A 20,875-nucleotide genomic window follows, 5' to 3' on the forward strand; every position below is an offset into this window, starting at 1 on the left:
TCTGAAATACGAGGTTACAATAGTGAAACTATGTAACACAGGCTTGTGCAGGAATCCTATGGACGCCCCCCTTGCAATTGCTCTTGCCTCAGTCCTGTATGCGTCTGTCCTCAAAGGCTTCCCTCTCACATGTGGTTTCAATCTCTCTGGCCTGGCACCGTAAAAAAAAGGTGTGATGGAAATTCAGAATGAACACACTTATCCACACTTTGTGCCTCTTAGCAGATTGGTAATTGCAAACAACTGGAATGCCCCCTCCCAAGAATGGCCACACTGGAATGGCTGAAGGCAACACACACCTGGGGAACTCATGTCATGGATGCATCGGAAAGCAGAGGTTTGCTCAAACTGTGGTTTATTTCTTTTTTTTCCCAATGCAATTATTCAACAACCATCCATAGTTCTTCCATATCATGAAAAACTCATTTTTTCTCACTTTTTTGAAAAGATCTGAAAATTAAAATTTAAAATGATTTATACTAATTCAGATCTGAAAAATCTAAATTAGTATAAATCATTTTAAAGTTTTGAAGTTAATAAAACTATTTTAATAGTCTAAAATAGTCATTTTTAAATTCATTGTTTTTGTGATATCACGTCGGTCAATGCAATTACAAATATCCACCTATTCAGCCTGCAGCATTAAAGTCCCACCCACTGATGCTGAAAGGTGGAAAAATAAAGGACAGCCAATAATATTTATATATATATAGACCTCAACTAGTAGAAAAGAAAAATGAAAAGAAAAAATTCTAAAATATAGGTTGATACAATCATAGTGAAAATTAAACAGCTAAACATTTAAGGATAGCTATGAATACAAGTTACCATATATCATACTACCAAGTAAACATTCACACAATAAACACATCAGCTTTCTTAAGATTAGTTTACTTTCTGACTTTCAGCCTGTGCAGCCGTGTTCAGTAACTCACTGTGTTTTGTTCGATATCAAAGTTGGGTAAGCAAGAAACATCTAAACCTACATAGGACAGACTACAAGGAAACCTGCCTACTTACTTTGTTTTTTTCCATCCAGTAAATATTCATTTTCCAATCAACTAGTTAGTCGTCCTTGTACCAACGGCCCTGGCTTCAATTGCCAATCACTGATCTTTTGTCCTGACTGCGGTGTAGTGCTCGTCAAAGTAGCTAGATGGCGCTATGCGGCCATGTAATGAAATCCAGCGGAACACGCTATTGTTCAAACTGGCTCATTTGGTGACTTCGTAATGTAGTAGTGCTTTCCAGTTTTCAGGAGGCATGGCTGCATGTGTGCCAAGTTTCTGCTCTCGTCTTTCCTCTCATTATCTAATACTGGAAGGTTGGCATTTCAGCTCAATAAACTAAATTTCTTAATTTCAAAAATAGACTTTTACTGTTTTTTCAATATTATGAACTTTGGGAGTTCTCTTGAATATTCAGATATATAAATAAAGCAAATGCTAAAACAAGACTGAATAAATTATCACTAAAAACCTGAGAAGCCTATAGGTTTAGTTTTAATTTAGTTTTAAAGACTTATGAGCTGTTTTTTAATTGCTCTCTTTACTCTGTATGAAATGTGCTGTAGTCTAATATCTAGCAGTTGAGTTTATCAAAACCCTAACAAAATCCATTCTACAGATCATCCATCTGCAAGTTATAAATTAATTCAACTAACAGCTAAAACTGCAAAAAACTAAAATAATGTCATGGATATTTGTAGATCTCCCATCTGTCTCAGCTTATGTGCTGTGAGAATTAAGCCCACTGTCAGAGCAGATTCCTGAGCTGCATTTTTTTCCTAGGCCTAGTGAATTTTCAGTCATTCTTATTATTTCAAATACTTTAAAGAAAGTATAAGTTCATGATTTCTGCGTTATGAAGGCCAGGGGAAACTTTTTTTGTTTTTTTACAAATTTATTGGTCTTCCAAAAAGAAGAATCATATGAAAGCATTCAACATATCTTTGGCATCAACATTAGAAAAGATACCGCAAATATAAAAAATGCAATGAACAAACATCAACAATACAAATCTTGTTTCAATATGAACTTCTCTCCCTTTTGAGCTATACAAATATAGTGCATAAATCTCTGCGTAAAACACATTTCCATACAAAAAGACGAAAAAAATGAAACGTTTAAACAAACAGAACAAGTGTCGGTAGTTAAAGTCTTTTTAGGAGTCCCTCAGCGTCTACCAAGGCCGCCACACAGAGTCTGAGGTGACCGATGGCGCGCCTGGAGATACTGCCGCTGGAACGGGTGTGCTGGAGTTGTTGGCGTACACTGGGATTACGGGGCCGCTTGGCGCAAACGCAGCATTGGGAATCAAAAAGGCAAACTGTCCATCTGTTGCTGGCACAAGCTGGAAGCCTCCGTACACTTTAGTTGCTTCGGGTGACAAGTTGGAAGAGGACCCACTCTTGCAGGGTACTCCGCTGAGGGGCAGCACGTTGGCTTGTGGTGTTGCACTGGGGATCTGAACCATGGGCTGACCGAAGGTTGGGTGTGGGTGGCCAGCGGCTATCTGGTGCTGCGTGGGATAGTTCATGGCGTTGATCTGCGTCATACAGTTGGCTAAGTGACCCAGCAGCCGTGTCCTGACCTCGGCGTCGACCCCTTCACAGGTGGACAGGAATCGGGTAACCTCGTTCATGCACTCGCTGAATCCGGCTCTGTACTTCCCGAGAACGGTGGGATCTGTGTTCAAAGCAGCTGGTGGGGGAACAAGAGAGACTTGGATTAGTCTACTGAACAAACATAGGGTTCTTTAGGGAACATTAAAATTTGTTTTTTTTTCTCACATCAGAAATTTTAACTTTAAAAGTTTAGGAAGGGTAGAGTCAGTGGTTACAGTCAGTTTTAGTAACTGCTAAAACACTCGAGTGGGAAAGATGCTATATAATAATAGCAACAGTTGTGGGCTACTATCATTAAAACTGCAAAAGAGTGCAAGTTCTGCTCTAGTAATGGCAAAAGGCCTAGCAAAGGATTAGTTCGAAGAGCAGGGACTTACCAGTCATTTGTGCTCTCTGCATGTTTCTGAGGTGTTTCACCGTCATCTCCAGGATATCCGCCTTCTCCAGCTTCGAGTGTCTGGAGCTCTGAGGGGAATAGAGGATTGAAAACGATAAGTACGTGAAGAGATATAATCATAGCTACTCATCCGGTCTGTTCAGCATGACCTAACAGTGCTAATTATGTAGCGGTTCCGGTCATACTTACATCTTTTTTCAGAGCATCCAAGATTAGCGTTTTGAGTTGCCCCAAGCTTTCGTTGATTCTGGCTCGTCTCCTTTTCTCCATGATGGGTTTGGACGACTATAAGAGCGAGAGACGAGCGTGTTAAAAGCGGGTCAGACGGTGGGCTCGACATGTTTTGACTGTGGACCAGTATGTGGAGCAGACAGCAACACATCACAACTCTGCGACGAACAAACAGAACCAACACGTACCTTTCTGTGCTCCGAAGCAGTCTTGGGTTTATCCGGCGTTGTGTTCATGCTCGCCGGGGTCGCGGCCACCGGAGAAGAGGAGGTCTTTTCCATCATGTCAGCAGGCATCTTTTGCTGAAAATATTCCCGAAAATGTGGGGGAAAAAAGGAAGAGAAATCCTTCGTGTGTTCTTCAGTCGCCGTTAGCGATGCGTCTGCTCGGCGGTTTACAGTCCAGACCGCGGAACAGGTCGTTTTTTTTGTAAAAAAAAAGAGGGGGGAAAAATCCCGTAGACACGTCCTGAGTTTAACAGTTTGTGGTGACGATGTCACGGGCTTCTGCTCTCGCCGTTTGCCAGCAGCACGAAGCGAGTGACTGACCGACTGCCTGTCCGCCTGCCCGCGCCGCGCGCGCTTATTTATATCCCACGCTGCACGCGAACGGCTCGTGTGAAACTTCCCAAACTTTCTTTCCCACAGTAACTTTGGACCAATCAGCGCGCGGCGCACGCGGCGCAAGGGGAGGACGGCTCGTGCTCGGCGCGCTCCCATTGGTCGGGCGCCGTGTGAGCGGGCGGCCAATGGCGCGCGGCCGGGATCCCGACCCCCAACCCTGCACTCCGCTTACAGATTAACACTGAACAGCCTGCAGAAAAGCACAAAATCTCACTCTATAATCCAATACACACTGAAAACTGAGCGGGAAAAGGCACTGAGCGAGTGTAGGTGTGTGTGTGTGTGTGTGTTGGGGTCGGGGGTGATGAAGTGTAGGTGTTTCAGGTAAAGTGTGTGTGGTGTTGGTTGGAGTGTTGGTTATAATCCAAGACACAACTGAGTGGAGAAAACAGTGAAAGCACTACACAGTCAAAAGTGTGGGGGGCGGGGGTGCTGCTGATTTAAGAACAGTTCAAAACTGCCTGGATGACACTTTCACTCTAGTTAGAAGACCACCTCATATGCAATAATATCTGACCTCATTAAAACGCTTTTGGCTTCTTTCTTAACTTCATACAGCGTCTCTGCGATCTCTGAGTGAATATCTCACCGTCACAACCTGGTTTAAAGTAAATTTGACTCACATGCAGGCCAGTGATGTACGACCACCCTCTGAAATGTAGACAGGATTCGAGTATTATGGATCATCATGTAATGATATGGGACAGTGTGTTTGAATAACAGAGGGCCCTAAATGACAACAGACAGATACTGTATGCGTCACCTGAAAAACAAACGGGAATTTCTTCAAGTGTCCCACTTCAATCTGATGTGCCTTAATGCCTGAGTCTGGACGAGTGTGGTCAATGACTGGCTTGACTCTTAGGCAGATTAACTTATCTGAATTCAGAGTAATGCAGAAAGAAAGAAAGAAAGAAAGAGGTTTTAATGAGTTAATACACTAAATGGTTGCTTGACATGTTAGGTTGTGGAGTGAATGTCCAAGTCACGAAGCTTTAAACTGTTCTTAAGTCAGCGGTTCCTGAACAGGATTTGCCCTACACACACACACACACACACACACACACCCTTCCCTGTGTGTTTCTTTCAGCGCAGCTTTTGGCATTTTGACATGTGTCGGCGCGCGGAGCGCTGCTGTGAATGTGGAGCACGTGCCAGGATGTTTTATGAGCGCGGTGGTTGAGGTTTTGGCCGCCGGGCTGGGGGTGGCGGTGCTGGTTTACATTAGAGGGAAGGTAAATAGCAGCTGCCGCTCTGAGAGCCTGGGAAAACCACGCCCACCGAGAGAGAGAGAGAGAGAGAGAGAGAGAGAGAGAGAGAGAGAGAGAGAGAGAGAGAGAGAGAGAGAGAGAGAGTGTGTGAAGGAGAGAGAGAGAGTAAAAGAGAGGGAGTGTTTATCGGAATGCGAGGCAACCGTGTGAGAAATCGGGGCTTCGCGCCGCGCTGACGAACAGACAGCGCGCGGGACAGTAGACGGTTAACGGAGTCATTAAAGGTTCCCACCAATTAGACGTGTTTACTTGACCTACAACGAAACTGAAACACATAAAAAACGTTGAGCGCCTGAGTGGCCACAGAGTAGATAGATAGATAGATAGATAGATAGATAGATAGAAACGGAATCGTTCGCTCGCGACTGACTGTGAAAAAAATCTCCACGCGAACTATCGGAAACTCACGCGCGCCTTATCTTATTACCTTATTCCATCATAAACTAACGAGCCTGCCATATTCCGAAGGCAACACACACCCGGAGCGCCCCCACCTCCGCCACCACACACACATATACGCACACGCACACACTCCTCTCTGCTGCGCGCGCTCCAGCTGCTGTAGAAGCCCCGCGACACGTGGCGCGCGAGCGAGCGGGGGAAGGAGCTGCTGCTGCCGGCTCGCGCTGCCCGCGCCGACTAATCCCGCCTCCTGCAGTCCGATTGGCCAGCAGTGTTCGGTCTTCTGCGTTAGGATTGGCTAATTCGAGCGCATGAGGCGCGCCACCACCGCCCAGTCGTAGCTCAATACACAAATAGGAGCGCGCCGTCTCTCTAAACTATGGGATCACAGCCAGCCATTCCTAGCTCAATATGCAAATTAAAGAAAATATTACCAGCTAATCCTAGCGCAACATGCAAATATGAAAACAATACCAGCCAATCACATGGCAATCTAGATGCAAATCTAGAGCTAACCGAGGGACTGCTTGTGAATAGGAACTACCAGTCAGTCGTGGTCGTAGAAAAGCCGCAGAAATTCGCTCTGATCCAAACAGGAGCACAGAAGACCATCCTCACTTCATTCACTGGCGTTTTCAGTTTCACGCGTTTATTAATGTTTTTTTTATTTTTTGTACAATTTAAAGAAAACTTCTTATTATGAAATTAAATAACAAAAACATAAAAACAAAAAAAAAAATAAAAAATCGGTGATGTTAAAAAGTGCTGTATTTAAAGAACCGAAGAACTATGCCATTGTTATGTTATTGTTTTAGCCATCAAATAGAAAGCATTTTTAAATTTGGTATTAAACAGTGCAGAAGGCTATAACAATCTGTAGCATGGGTAATTAATTTTCCCGATTAACTTTTGGTAATTAACTTTTACACTTAAAAAACATTCATAAAACAAGTCATGCAACATGATATATTTAACATTATATTAAGATTTAATTTCATATCACATTCTGTAATTGCTATCTCTTTATTTTCATTTGGCTAGTTATCTTGTTTCTTGTTATCACTTCTGCCTGTTTCTCTCTCTCTCTCTCTCTCTCTCTCTCTCTCTCACACACACACACACACACAGACACACGCACGCACGCACGCACGCACGCACACACACACACACACACACACACACACACATACAAGCACACTCACAGGCTCACACACCTTCTTAACAGACTTCACAGACTCCCCATCACACCGCCACGGTCATATCTTTATTGAGGCCTCTCGACTATGGACCTCTGCACTGCAATAACACAATCAGGGCTCCCGATTGCAGGGCTAAAGTACGTGAGAAAGTTGGAGATAGCACACTCCCAAACAATCAAGCCTGCAATCACAGACACAGCGAAAACTTAATGCGTAAACCATTGGTGACCGCTGGCTGCTGAGAGAGAGCTCCTGTTGACGACTCAGACATATCAGAAGGGTTGGGCCCTCAGGAACTCGAGTCTCATGGTGTCATGTGAGGATGGTGATACCATCGGAGGTGGCCGTTTGAGAGCCCTCTTCACCATGCAAATAAAATCCTATCAGAGAACAAACAAACTTCAGTGCTGGGGCCCATTGTACTTGTCACACGGAAAACTATAGTTTAATTGCTCTCCCTGTAACAAAATTAGCTTTAAAAGGGCTCATTTCAATGTAAAAAGTATGATTAACTAAAATGATAACGCTGCTCTGTTTGTATATGCATTTGTGTGGGTGGTTATCTTCCTTTGAAATGCTATAGCTATAGATTGAGGAGCAATATGGGATGGAAAGGGAGAGAAGTGGTAGCTAACAGATAACAAAACAAAGCATAACAGAGAGCATATCAAACTCTCAGAACCAGCAGATTCTTCAAGGAGAAAGGCAGAGAGGGAGAGAGAGAGAGAACGAGTGGCTTTGGAGGCCCTCCAGTAGTCTTCCCACGGAGCAGACGCAGTGCCGCCTCCCCACGCTGGAGCGAGCGGTGCAGCGCACACACAAAAACAGCCGCACCACTCAGTCCAGCTCACCGAAGGCCTGAGGGGATCAGAGGCAGGGGAGTGCTAAAGCGTTGATTCATAGTCTACTTCACACACACACGTACACACTGGCACACACACACAAGCATCAGACGAACACAGATCACTCAGGGTCACCAGCAGCCTTGCAGACATTAGCGTTCAGTGTATGTTTTACTCAATAGTGGCTGGGGAGCTTTTCAAAACAGCCGCCCGGCTCGCTGGTGATTCAAGCCTTTCTGGGCCTGCTCCTGCGCTCACTGCTTCAGAGGCTGGGGAGAAGCGTGTGCCCTGGGGGGGAAGTCTATTGAAGTGAAGCTAAGCTTTTTCTCTCTCCTGTGCCCTCTTGTGAAGCTGGGCCTACCAGGGGCTGTGTGCTCATGTGGAGGAGGCTGTGGAGACTGGGTCACAGGTCACCCAGGATGTGCATCCGGCTGCCAGACTCAGCTGGTTGGGGTGGTTTGTGAGTTAACAAGCCTGGGGCACTATATTTTCAAGTAGCCAAATGCTAACAACAAGACTCCATCTCCCTCTCTGTTAGATAAGACACCAGTTGTTTGCACTAAAAAAAAGAAAAAAGACAAATTCTGTGTGCGTATTCTTTCTAAACTACATTGCATATTTAATTTCATTTTAAATCAATGAGACCCTCAAATGCTATACAAAAAAGCCTGCAACCACATAAAGTATGCCTTGTGTTTTTTACTAGAATATTTCCAAGTAGCCTAATTCTAATAAGATAACTTTATGTTCTTCTTACTTAGATAAACCCATTTTCTGTGTGCATTCCATCTAAACTAAAAGCAATATTTCAAACAGATCAGTGGATCTCTCCCTCCCTTACACAAAATACTTCACAAGCACATACAGTAAATTCTCATTTTAATTTCACAACTATGATTTGATGTTCTTGAAATGGAAATTAGATCCAAATCTTGGAGGACCCAGCATCGCTTCTGCTTTTGCCAGCATTAAAGGGACTCAGCACACATGGACTATCTTTCTATCTATCTTCACTCCTGGTTCCTGTTTATGTAAAAGAGCTCAATCACACTCCATTTGAATTACAGGTGCATAAACGTACCTATTTCCTCCTCACAGGAGCACTTTGTTTATAGAAGATAAGGGAGGTGCTTTGAAGATGGAGGTCCGCTACAACTGTCAGCGATGGCTAGAATAATCTCTAATAGGGTCTAGTTTAGTGTAAACAAACAACGAAGATATCAACTATCCTCCCCCATCTGATCTCACATTATCAGCATATCCATAAGATGTCCACAGTGAAGTCTGACAGAACTGTCGTAACCATTTTTGATCATTTACAATAGACAAAAGAGAGAAGCTGTCAGCGTAGTGTATTCATTTAATCCCTTTAAATCCCAGGCTTATTACATACTAACGCTTATTTTTCAATAATTACATGGACAACAGTGCAAACTGGCTGAGCTGTTCTTAGGTTATAGAAGTGTATAATAAAACTTTGGGCCTGCTCTTGGGCCCTGGCCATTTAAGGGGTTAAGATAGACAGATAGACACATAAACAAAGTAACTATGCAACATTACCTCTTATTAGCCACAATAATAATAATAATAATAATAACAATAATAATAACAATAATAATAATAGTAATTAGTAATAATAAAAGTAGAAGGGCAAAGTATGTGAATAAATTTTAAGTTGTCTTGATATGTGATTGCTAAGATGTTGCTAGGACATTGCTATGACATAACGTGTGTACATGAGGGACAGTCTGAGACATAGCCTTTGTGACATACTTTGTGGCAGTTATTCATTTTGTACAGGAAAAAAATTGTGGTTGAACAAACACTGTGGTTCTATCTCAAGAACTTCTACCCATGAAAATGGAACAAAATAAAGTGCAGAATAATGATAAGACGGGACACCAAAGAACAGTAAGTTGGCTTTGTCAAGCAAAATTAATAATAATAATAATATTTTTTTTTCTTTTTCTTTTTTACAATTGGAATTATTCTTGCATGCTTTACAATTAAAAAAGGAAGCAATTTGGCCGTCTAGGAGGTTTCAACTATATCTGGCTCTTGACCTGTCATCCATCCATCCATCCATCCATCAATCCATCAATCCATCCATCCATCAATCCATCCATCCATCCATCTATCTATCTATCTATCTATCTATCTATCTATCTATCTATCTATCTATCTATCTATCTGTCTATCATCAACTTTACTTGGGTATGCAAAACCATTGATTGATGGTGGTCTGGCAGAAGTGTCCAATATAGCGAAAAAAGAATTCTGAAGTTTGTCACATCATTGTAATTAGAGCTGCTCTTTACTGCCTGTCATAGCTGGAAAAGGTCATGGATGCAAGCCTGGATTCCAAGTTACATCCTCATGAGTTCTGATGCTGGACACCACTGGCACCCTACCATCCACCCCTTCCCACCACCCTGAATCCCCACCCAGCCCGCCAGCTCCTCTCATCCATCCACCTTTCCCGTGGGAGTTTGTGAAGCCAGGATAACCTTGGGACCTCAGCTGGACCTCTGCCAGGAACATTAAAGGGGTCTCTCTCTCCCTCTCTCTCTCACACACTCTCTCTCTCTCTCTTTCACTCTCTCTCTCTCTCTCTCTCTTCACCCACTATGCTACCTCTACCTCTAACATATTCTATTATATCTTTTTCCCCTTTTCATTTAGCCTCGTTTTGTAGACTTTTTGCACCCAATTATGCATATGTCTGCTCACACACACACTTGCTGGACTTGAACAGGCAGGGGGGTAAAAGCACCATTCACATGATCTCCCATGCAGCACACTATTATCTGTAGATTGTCGAGCTGCCAATTTCAATTTTGCTGCCCTATTATCAGGCCCCAAAATAAATGCCTCATTTGAAAAGTAGAAATCAAACTGTCTCTGTACGAGAGATGACTGACGTTGATTGCAAACTAACTATTTAGTGCCAGGCTGCACTTTGTGTGGCTTTTGTCTCTCACTCCTTTTTTTCCCAGGCTTCACGCCTGTCATATTCCTTTAGTGCTGGGGAAGGTCAAGTGCTGCTGCCTGAGAGATCTAAAGCATTGGAAATGATTCAGCCTCCTGAGTTACAGCGTTCTTCCACCCCGCTGGTGGCCGTGCAAAGTGTTTATGCATTTGTTTGCTTATCCCTTTCAAGTTCTCTTTTATCTTTAGGCAAAAAAGCAAAGCCTTTAGCTAAACAGCCCATTAAACGTCAAGTATTTAAACAGCTCATAAATGCAACTTAACGATATATGTTAAAGGTGTACTGAATTTGGAAGAACAGAAACTGTAAAAAGTGCTTAAATAATATTTGCTATAGACTCTAATGGGCTTCACCACTTATTTACATGCATCTCAAACAAGTACAAAAAAAAAACAAAAAGTCATCCAGCTTTAGCACTTCTATAGACAGTGAGGCACAGTCTTCTCACACATTCCCCTGCTCTTTCTCTCCCTAGAGATTATTTGGAAGTTCCCATGACATCATATACCGCCTTTGACCATCTTGTCTGATGTCCTTTGTGGCCTTGGCCATTCACACACACACAAATACACATACATGACCTCATCGCCGGCACATTCTCCCTGGGTTTCACCTTGCACCTGCCATGCATTCCCTTTCCCCTCTGGCTGTATTAACACCCAATCTTCCCTCTCTCCCTCTCACCCCACCCATTCACGGCCCATTGTCTCCCACTGAACACAGCGGCTGGCTTAGGCCTGATCCAGCATCAACTTTCACCCTCAGCACTTGTCACAGAGCCACCCAGCCTGCTTTAGACTAATGGCCCAACAGCTTACAGTTGGTTTCAGTCTGTGGTTTCACCCATTGGCCGAGTGGAGACAACTTGTCATTGAAAAAGATCTGACATAGATTGTGCTATCAATCAAAGGCCTATTCAAGCTGTCATTGTTACATTAACAAGATGCATAGGGGGAGAGATTAGAAGACTTTTGAACTTCAGAAAAGTCTTAGTGCTTTTAAACATTCACAGGGGCTGCTGAGGTTATGTCATCATTGTCATAAGAACCTCCTTCACAGTGGTTGCTTTACAGAAGAAGGCAAAACCTTCTACACCTTTAATGCAATTCAATGTAATGAGATTTTCATGTGATTTCATCTTATGTGAAGGATAGCTGCTGTGCTGAAGTGATGGATATATATATATATATATATATATATATATATGTATGTGCGTGTGTGTGTATGTATGTATGACTGCTGTTGGAACAAAACCTTGTATCTACAAATTGATAATTTTACTAGGAAAAGGAAAAAACATACTTTACTTTTAATGTAAATCATTGGAACCAGACTTTTTTAAAGCAATTTTGGGCCATTTCTTTTGGTCCATTCATCCTATTAAATTTACATACAATATAAATGTCAATAGGAGTTTTCAAATGATGTCAAAAACGGAAAAACGATGTAAATGGATATACATATTGAATAGTGATGATATTCAAAATGGTAACTTTATAGTTGAAGGAAAATATGCTGTTAACTTGACATTTTTTATGTACTTTTAAAAAGCTTTCCAATGTTTTACTGAGGGGTAACATTCATAAGGCCACATGACAACTTACATAAGCCTTTCATTGCATAACTGATATAAAATGTCACCGCTGTTTTAAGAAAATCTTCTATTTTGCTGCTGTCTAGAAAAAAAAGTATCTGCAAAATGCTAACTTTACAGGAAAAGGCAAAAACATTCTTCACTTTCAATATAATTCAAAGTAATGAGATTTTAGCCTATTTCTATTGGTCCATTCCTCTTGAAATGACATGATGTAAAAGAATGCTGTAAATAAAAAAGGTATCTTTATAGTTAACGGTAACTTTATAGTTAAAGGGAAATATGTTCTTAAATTGACATATTGCGCCTTAAAAACCTTCTCAACATTCATAAGGCCACATGGCAACCCATATAAGCTTTTCATGACAACCGACATAAACCTACATAAATATTTATAAAGACTAATTCCACCGGGGGTCAAACTGCTTTTGTCAACTTCAATGTCAAGTTTACATAGCACTGATGTCAAGTGGCAGATTGTTCTTGTCATTAGGTCTTTTCATAACACTAGCTAGCATTTTTATGAAAGTTATGAAAAAATGAAGGTAATGAGGTTTTCTTATGATTTAAAATTATTTTCTGATGCATCTGAAAGACATCTTCTGGCATTGGACCAAATGTATAGAGATGCACCCCTGATCTTTTCATGAATCACAGTATATGTAATGAATGGAAATCCCAAAGAGAAATATACGTTTCTGTAACCTTGTCGCTGTGTTATGATCAAAACCAGGTCAGTACCGTGCCTCTCATTACTTCTCTTTCTTCCACTCCCTTTCTGTTGAAGGAATAAAGGTAATGCATCTCTTGTGCCTGTTGCGCCTCAAGCATCCTGCTATGAAAGTGTTGAGCATGTGCTTCAGCAACAACAGTGCTTCCACTGTTCTGGAGTGCGTATCTGTCTGCCCCCCCAACCCCACCCCCATCAACCCCCACACAGAGATGAGATCATCATCCAGAGATTGCATCTTCTTTTATAAGCTGAATATCAAACGTCACTGCCCTGTCTGATTAAAAATTCCCATTTTTCATAGCTTACAGTCCTCATTGTAGGGAATAGTTGCATGAATCCATCACAGTATTTCAGCAATGCAAGGACACTGGGTCATGAAACAAAACTCCTTAGATGAAAGTATGTTATTTTTGTCATTTTTCTTTATATTTCATTTTTATTACATAATTATTTATATGTAGTAACATAGTTACATAATGAATTACGCTTACTATAGCCACATGTTCTTGTGTGCTTGTGCATTTGTTTTGGCATCTTCAAGTATCAATTGAAAGTTTATAATCTGCACTTTTAATAAATTTTTTCTATCCGTTTCAGTGAGATACAACTCACAAATAGCTCAAATTTATGAAAAGGAATAGCAACATTAAAGTGATATGTTGTCCAGATTCATGATCATGGGTTTATGACCCTCATCCTATAGTTGCCCTGTCTTGTACATTTTCAGCTTAAAAAAAGGCTTTTATTTAGCTGAGTAGTTGGGCCACAGCACTAAAATACCCAGGGCAGGGATGCTTGAGAACGAGGACTGAGACAACTACTAACTACTAAATGCAGTAATACATTTTGAAGATTCAGTAAGCAGCCTGCTGTTCTGGTGCTTGGATCCCTTCAGCACACCTTCTTAACTGGATTACAGAGCAGCTCTGACAACATCTGTCAAATGAGGTCTTTTGCTGATAAGGAGGCACCCCTCTATCTCAAAGATCATCACAGCCACCAGCCCCTATCCTACATAGATCACACCTTTCCCCTAACAGGATACCACAGGCGATCCAGGATTTGATTTGGTGAAGCCAGGGGGGTTGGGCGGGAGGGCTTGGAAGAAGAAGCAGCTAATCACAAGGAAGGCCTCTAGATGATTGCCCATCCTTCTGCCCCCAACATCGGCTTCCCAAGTCTGTGTCATGCTTGGCAGGGTGCAGGGTGCCGGTGGGACAGGGTTTTGATAATTCCGTGGCCTATTAAACCAAGCAGGCAGTGTGAGAGCTTTACTGGAGATTACTCAGAGGAGTGAGAATACAACAGAGGTCGATTTTTCCCACAGATCGGCCAATTAGTCCCCTGAGAAAACAAGCAATCCACTGCCATCCACCAGCTCCACCATCTCTGCCCTGCCAGCAGAGGATAGAGAAGTCTCAGCATCTTTCCCTCCCTTTACCGCTCCCTTTCTTCATGTTTCCCCAGTGACCCCACCTCTTTTCTTTAACTAAGTAACTTTAATTGTCCTGGGAAAGTCAAGGCTGGGCCTCAGGGCACAAAGCTCTGGCTGCTAATGAATGTTCCAGCCAAGGGATTAGGTGCAGCCGTGGGCAGCCATGATGAGAGGGGTTGTGACAGAGAGAGTGTGTGATCTTCCTGTCTTGTGTGTGTGCATGACTCACACCATTCCTCCAGTCTGCTTTATGAGCTTTTGTTGACATGTAAAGGTTCAGTAGGCCATTGGAAAGCCAAAATTAATTTTCCTAAATGCATGGATGAGGAAGTCATCTAGAATCTAGGATTTGATGGAAATGTGTTTATTGTAAATGGATTAGCATTCCTGCAATTGACCATTTGCAAAATAATGGTGCATGAAGTGAATGCATCTCTCAGCTTATCATAACCTTTTCTAAGCACTACTTCTTCTATAAAGTAAAAAAAACTCCTTGGAACAAATCTGCAGTGAGATTGGCGGTGGCAGTACATTTGTCAGAATTATTAAGCCGTTAGAAAGGTGTTAATCAGAAACCTGTGCAAACTCAATTCCAAAAAAGTTGGGACAGTAGGTAAAATGCAAATAAAACAGGAAGCAGTGATTTATAAACTATCTTTTACAGGTATTTTACTGAAAACAGTTTAGATCAACGTTTCTTAACAAAAAATTACAAGAAATTTAGGGATTTCACAATCTATATCATTATAACATTGTTAAAAGATTTAGAGAATCCAGAGAAATCTTTTTACACATAGAGGAAGGCCAAAAAAGTTAAGACATCACTACACAAAGCAGAAGCCGTGTATCAATACCATCCAGAAACACTGTTGACTTCTCTGGGCTGAAGCACATCTGAGATTAACTGACACAAAGTAGAAATGTGTGCTGTGGCCTGACGAGTCCATCTTTTAAATTGTTAGTGCCAGTGGCATGGGTAACTTGCACATGTGTAAAGGCACCACTAATACTGAGGGGTGCATACACATTTTGGAACATATGCTGCCTTCTAAACATTGTGTTTTTCAGGGACGTCCTTGCTTTTTCAGCAAGACAATGTCAAGCCACATTCTGAACATTACAGTAGTGTGGCTTCATAGTTAGAGACTGCAGGTGCTAGACTGGCCTGCCTGCAGTCCAGACCTGTCTCACATTGAAAATGTGTGTATTGTATTATGAAGCATGATATATAATGGAAATTGTGAACTGTCAAGTAACTGAAGTGTTATATTAAGCAAGAATGGGGAAAAACTGAACGTTGCACCAATTAGCTCCAGCATTAGCTCTTGCTTCAGTCTCTCAAATTGCCTTCGTATTAGACATGAAATTAGACATAAATATTTATTATATAATATTTATATGCTATTTTAATGTCTAGTGGCAAATAGATTTCCCCAGTTATTTATTATCCCCAGTTATTTATTATCCCCAGTAATTTAACATGGCTTCCCGAATGGATTTGTGTTTTTGTATTTATGTACTCATTTAGCTTTAAACTGGCCCACATTCATATTTTGCATGTTGCTTAAGTATTATTAATTTTATTCTTAAATAACAAACTGGATTAAATAGTTTCAAACAATAAAACTTTTTTACCAAAGACTTATTTAGAGACTAGATAGTTGAGGCCTTATACCTGGGGTAGACCAGATGCAGGTCCACAGGCAATACACAGTAAGACCTAAATGAAATTCTGGCATACTATTCTAGTTACAATTCAATTTACACTTTTGGCAAAGCTTTAAATGCAGTACTCATTCTGACAAAAAAAATACTGACATCTTTCTCATGGTAAGCAATGCTACTCAGTACTTGTTCAAGCTAAAGTGCTTGCTCAAGAGGAAAAGAGATGCCCCAGGTAGCTAAAAAACATCAGACGAGGCCAGGCCTCAGAGCACTCACGAGAGTGTTTCTCATCTTTTTCAAGCAGAATTCAGAAATCAGCACCTCAAAACTTTGTTTGTGTTGTGTACATAAGCAGGAGAAAGACAGAACTGTAATGAGTTCGAGTCCAGAAGCCTGTAGGTTTCTGTATGTGTTTGTGTGCGTTTGCATCTCTTTGTGTTTGTGCAGTCTTCATTCTTGTGTTAGTGAATGAGTCAGACAACCCAGGCATCCCTCTAACTGTTGTTCTTGTTAGCATCCCTTGTGTTTCACGCTGTTTCCCTCTCTCTGCTTCAAATCTAACCTCACCTCTGAGAGAGAGAGAGAGAAAAAGAGAGAAAGAGAATGTAAACAGTATTGATCCTCTCGGGCTGCAGAGGCACACACTCTCCCAGAGGAGGCTGAGGGGCAGAGCAAGCTTGACCCTGAGACTGCCCTGCTCTCTCTCTCTCTCTCTCTGTCTCTCTCTCTCTCTCTCTCTCTCTCTCTTTCTTTCCACAGCAGCTCTCTGCTCTCTATGCAACACAGTCTATCTCACCTCCTGGCCCCCCCAAAAACCCACCCACATACACAGACAAACACATACAAAAACACACACTGCTCCACCATTCCTCCCCCGCCTCACTCTTTCTCTCCTGCTACCTGCAGGCTTTCTTTCTCTGTCTGGATTAGTGCGAACTGTGAGAGCTACTTTTGCATGTTAAACGAACACAAGCTGCCATACAAGGTTGCATGCAGGCCTGAAAATCTATTTACTATAGTAGCGATGAGCGTGAGATGAGAGTGTGAGTGTAGGATTAATACAGATATCATTTACTTAGCAGGTCTGTGCAGAGACATTTTGAGTGGGAAAGTGGAAAAATGGCAACATGAATGTGAAATAAACTTACTGTAATTTACAGCATATTACAGTCACTCTTACCAAGAGTAATAATTTTTGAGAGAAATACAAAGGAAGTGTTGAAAGTTTTTCCCCAAGGCAGCCAAAAACACCATCTTCATTTCCCAAACAGGGATTTAAACCCTCCTTTTCCACAAACAAACCAGATACATTATCCACTATACTATCTACTTGCTGTTAATCTTGCATTTGCAATTCTATTTAAGAGCTCCAGGTATAAATCCCTGTTTTTTTTTTCTTTACACTGACAAAATATTGGTTTAGAAAGTTATTAGTGTCTTTATCGTGTGTCCCTGCTCGCCTGCGCTTCAGACCATGCCAACCATAATAAAGCCTCCTGTATGTTCATTCATCTTAATAATGATACTGCTGTCAACATGACCTTAAACTAGGTTAATCTAAATACTTTTGTCCAATTCATATTGCTCTTATTGTACTATTGTTTTGTTATATGGTGTCAACCAGAAGAGGATGGGTTCCGCTGTTGACTCTTGGCCCCTCTCAGGATTTCTTCCTCTTGCTCTTAGGGAGTTTTTTCTTGCCACTGTTACCCTTGGCTTCCTCATTTGGGGCTTGGAACCAAATCTTCTGTAAAGCTGCAAAAGTGCTATATATAAAAAAAAATAAATAAGTCTTACATCCATTTATTTGGTTGTCATTCAAAATATACACATTCTGCAGAGTAACACTTTCCTAAATAAATCAGCTGTGCTTTATTGGTGGGATTTCCAGCTGTGTGGTATCTGTTCATATGTGACAGGTCGGAGTTGCTGAGATGAAGTCTTCACAGGAAACAGTACTGCACCAGAGCGATGAGTGACGAAGTCTATGGAACCCGAGCTGAACCACAAGCTCTATTCACAGGGCGACACTGGGCTGAGCTTTGCCGAAACAGATCTTGTACAATGGCCATATAAAACAATGATTATAAATGCTGACCAATAAGAGGACACTTCTACAGTCTGAGAGCAAAAGGGCAGGGTCTCAAGCTTCCTCTGGGCTCTGTCTGTGTATGAGCCTCCTACTTAGTATTTTTAGATGATGGAAAACTGAGAATAACAGCTTATACCTCATCAATTTGCACTGTGCAAACGAAACGCCTGAATCATCATACACTGTTGAATAATGTAAAATAGACATGCTTATGTGTCTTGAGTCTAGCACTGTGTGACATACTCTACAAACAAAAGGGTAACAGGAATGTTGTTTAAACTTGATTTAAAAGAGTTTTTTTTCCCCCAGGCAGCCAACAATGCTAGCCTTATTATAGAATCAGATATTTGAACCCCAACCTAAAGCATATACAGCTATGATGTTATCCACTATGCTATCTACCTGCTATGAACCTTAGAGTTAGGGCAGGGGTGCACAACTCTGGTCCTGGAAGGCCAGTGTCTAGGACTGTTTGGAGATTTACCTTCTTAAACACACCTGATTACACTCATCTGTTACTTGCCAGGTTTAGTGGGAGCGTCTGGGTAGGGAAATCTCAAACCTATGCTGTACACCGGCCCTCCAGGAACAGAGTTGTGCATCCCTGAGTTAGAACCTGGCATAAATCCCTGTTTTTTATAATAACAAAACCTTTGTTTGTTTTTTTTTAGTAAGTTGCTAGCACTCCCTTACTGCTGTTGTGATTGTTGAAAACATGATGTGCAATATGATGCTTTCTGAAGAACATTATGAGTGTTTTATTGGCAGAATTTTCAGTGCTGTGGTGGTGTGTGCATCTTTGACAGGTCAGAGTTACTAAAGGGAAATCTCCACAGGCAGCAGTAGTACTGGAACAGAAGGAACTCTCAGGAGTGATGAAGCTTGTGGAACCAGAGCCAACACTTTCCCTTTATTCCCAGAATAAAGCTGAGCTGAGCCTCACTGAAATGGATCTTGAGGACTGGCCATATAAAACACAATTATAATACGTACTGATATGGGCAAAGGCGCAGGGGCTCACCCCCCTCTGGGCTCTATCTGTCCAAGTGTCTGTCTAGAAAAATGGTCCAACTTATAGCCTATAGTAGCTAAAACAGCAATCATATTGAAGCTTCTTTGTTCTTCTGCTCATTTTTGTAGACAACGGTACACCGGATGTGAGATTTCTTAGCTCAATAGAGATTGCATGCAGGCCAGAGTGGTGGGCTAATAGAGATATAATTTATTCAGCGTTTCTATTGTTCTAGCCTGAACTGGAGGACCTGTGGCCAAACATGCCAGAACATTGGTGTGACCATTACTGTGTGAAATGGGTTTTATGAATAATTGCATACAAAAGGACGCACACACACACACACACACACACACACACACACACACACACACAGTGGTACTTCAGAGTTCTGGAGAGCTCTTTTGAGAGTTTTCTCTCTCTCTCTAGTAGTTTGGCTCCCCTGTAGAGACTGGCCTCAGCGTGACACCGCTATAAAGCCTGCATTCACCCACAGGATGGGCCACCATTTGATCTCCCAAATATGTCAGAAATGTTTTCATACTCCTCATTCATAGGAGCAGCAGCCTGGGGGACCTAATCGCATAAGACATGGAATTGAAGAGAGAAGCACATGGAGGTGAAGAGGTGCTTTCCTTGGAGGAGTAATGGAATGTGAAGTGGGGGGGTCAATGAAAAGCTATGAAAGAAAAGTTTAACATAAAAATCAAATTTGAACAATTTTCCCCTTGTCCCAAATGTAATCTATCAGCCAAGAAATGTTTGGTGCCCAAGGTTTTCTGTTTTAGTTTTGCACTGGAGCTACAAGGCTAATGTAGATGACAAGTCATAGAGCTTTGCTCATTAGCATCCTTCAAACTGCATGTCTAAATCATCACACTTCTGCCTCAAACCATGTCAACCTGTTAAGTAATCTCATGTCATCTCAACATCTCAACATGTGTTGACTTACCAATTACAATTGGTGTAAGAGGAAAATTTTTCAAATTTTATGTTTTGCTGAACTTTTTTTGCTGCCACTTCTCATTCCACAGAAGTTTCATAGTAGTTACCCAATAATTTCTATTAGTTACTGAATAATAACTTTTAAGTTTAATAACTAAATAAAAAGCCTGTGGTTTAAGGGGTTAAAATGGAGTGCAGGGGCTCAGTGTGAGAGAAACTGTATTGACGGGTGGGGTGGGGGCCGTTATGTCACGGCTGTCAAGTCCGTGTAATGTTGACAGGCCGGGGCTTTCTGCTGTGCTCCCCGGCCCCTCCCCTCCTCCCCCCGCTTGGCAGCGCATGGTGCAGAGTGTGGGAAAGGACGGCCCAGGCACGCGCCAGATAAGATCGCACAACAAACGGCCAGGCCTCTCCGGGGAGCGCTGCGGCATGCTTTCCCCAGCAAACAGGCCCCTACTGGCACGCAGAGAAGCCCCCCCAGGGCCTGGACACACACACTCACACACAGCACACAGGCCTGCCACTGTGGAGGCCCAGGAAAAAGGAATGAGTGTGTCATCCCTCGTTTCCTCTGTCTCTCTCTCTCTCTGTCTGAATCATCCCAGTTAGTTCGTCGCTCTATTTTCCGCTTGTCTTTTAAGACAGTGCCCACTGTTCAGTGCATTTTTTTTGTCCACTCGCACTGCATCATTTCACGCCTTCACATATTTGTCAGTAGTTTTGGATGATCTCATTTGTTCTCGTTACCATGCATGATTCTCTCTCTCTCTCTCTCTCTCTCTCCCTCTCTCTCATTCTCAAATTCCAGCCTTTTCAACT

The 20,875-nt window shown here is 42.0% G+C and overlaps 1 protein-coding gene across 1 annotated transcript; it reads right to left on the bottom strand.

Annotated features, from left to right (window-relative positions):
* Positions 1–1,890: 1,890 nt before the first annotated feature.
* her6 (hairy-related 6) lies at positions 1,891–3,821 on the bottom strand. Its single transcript, XM_036570690.1, has 4 exons — positions 3,443–3,821; positions 3,213–3,308; positions 3,004–3,091; positions 1,891–2,702 (listed from the first exon to the last, which is right to left on the bottom strand). Exons 1-4 carry the CDS (start codon positions 3,548–3,550, stop codon positions 2,182–2,184), a joined length of 813 nt encoding a protein of 270 aa, XP_036426583.1. The 5' UTR covers positions 3,551–3,821; the 3' UTR covers positions 1,891–2,181.
* Positions 3,822–20,875: the final 17,054 nt, after the last annotated feature.

This window comes from Colossoma macropomum, unplaced genomic scaffold (genome assembly GCF_904425465.1).
Source record: "Colossoma macropomum unplaced genomic scaffold, Colossoma_macropomum, whole genome shotgun sequence".
NCBI lineage: Eukaryota > Metazoa > Chordata > Actinopteri > Characiformes > Serrasalmidae > Colossoma > Colossoma macropomum.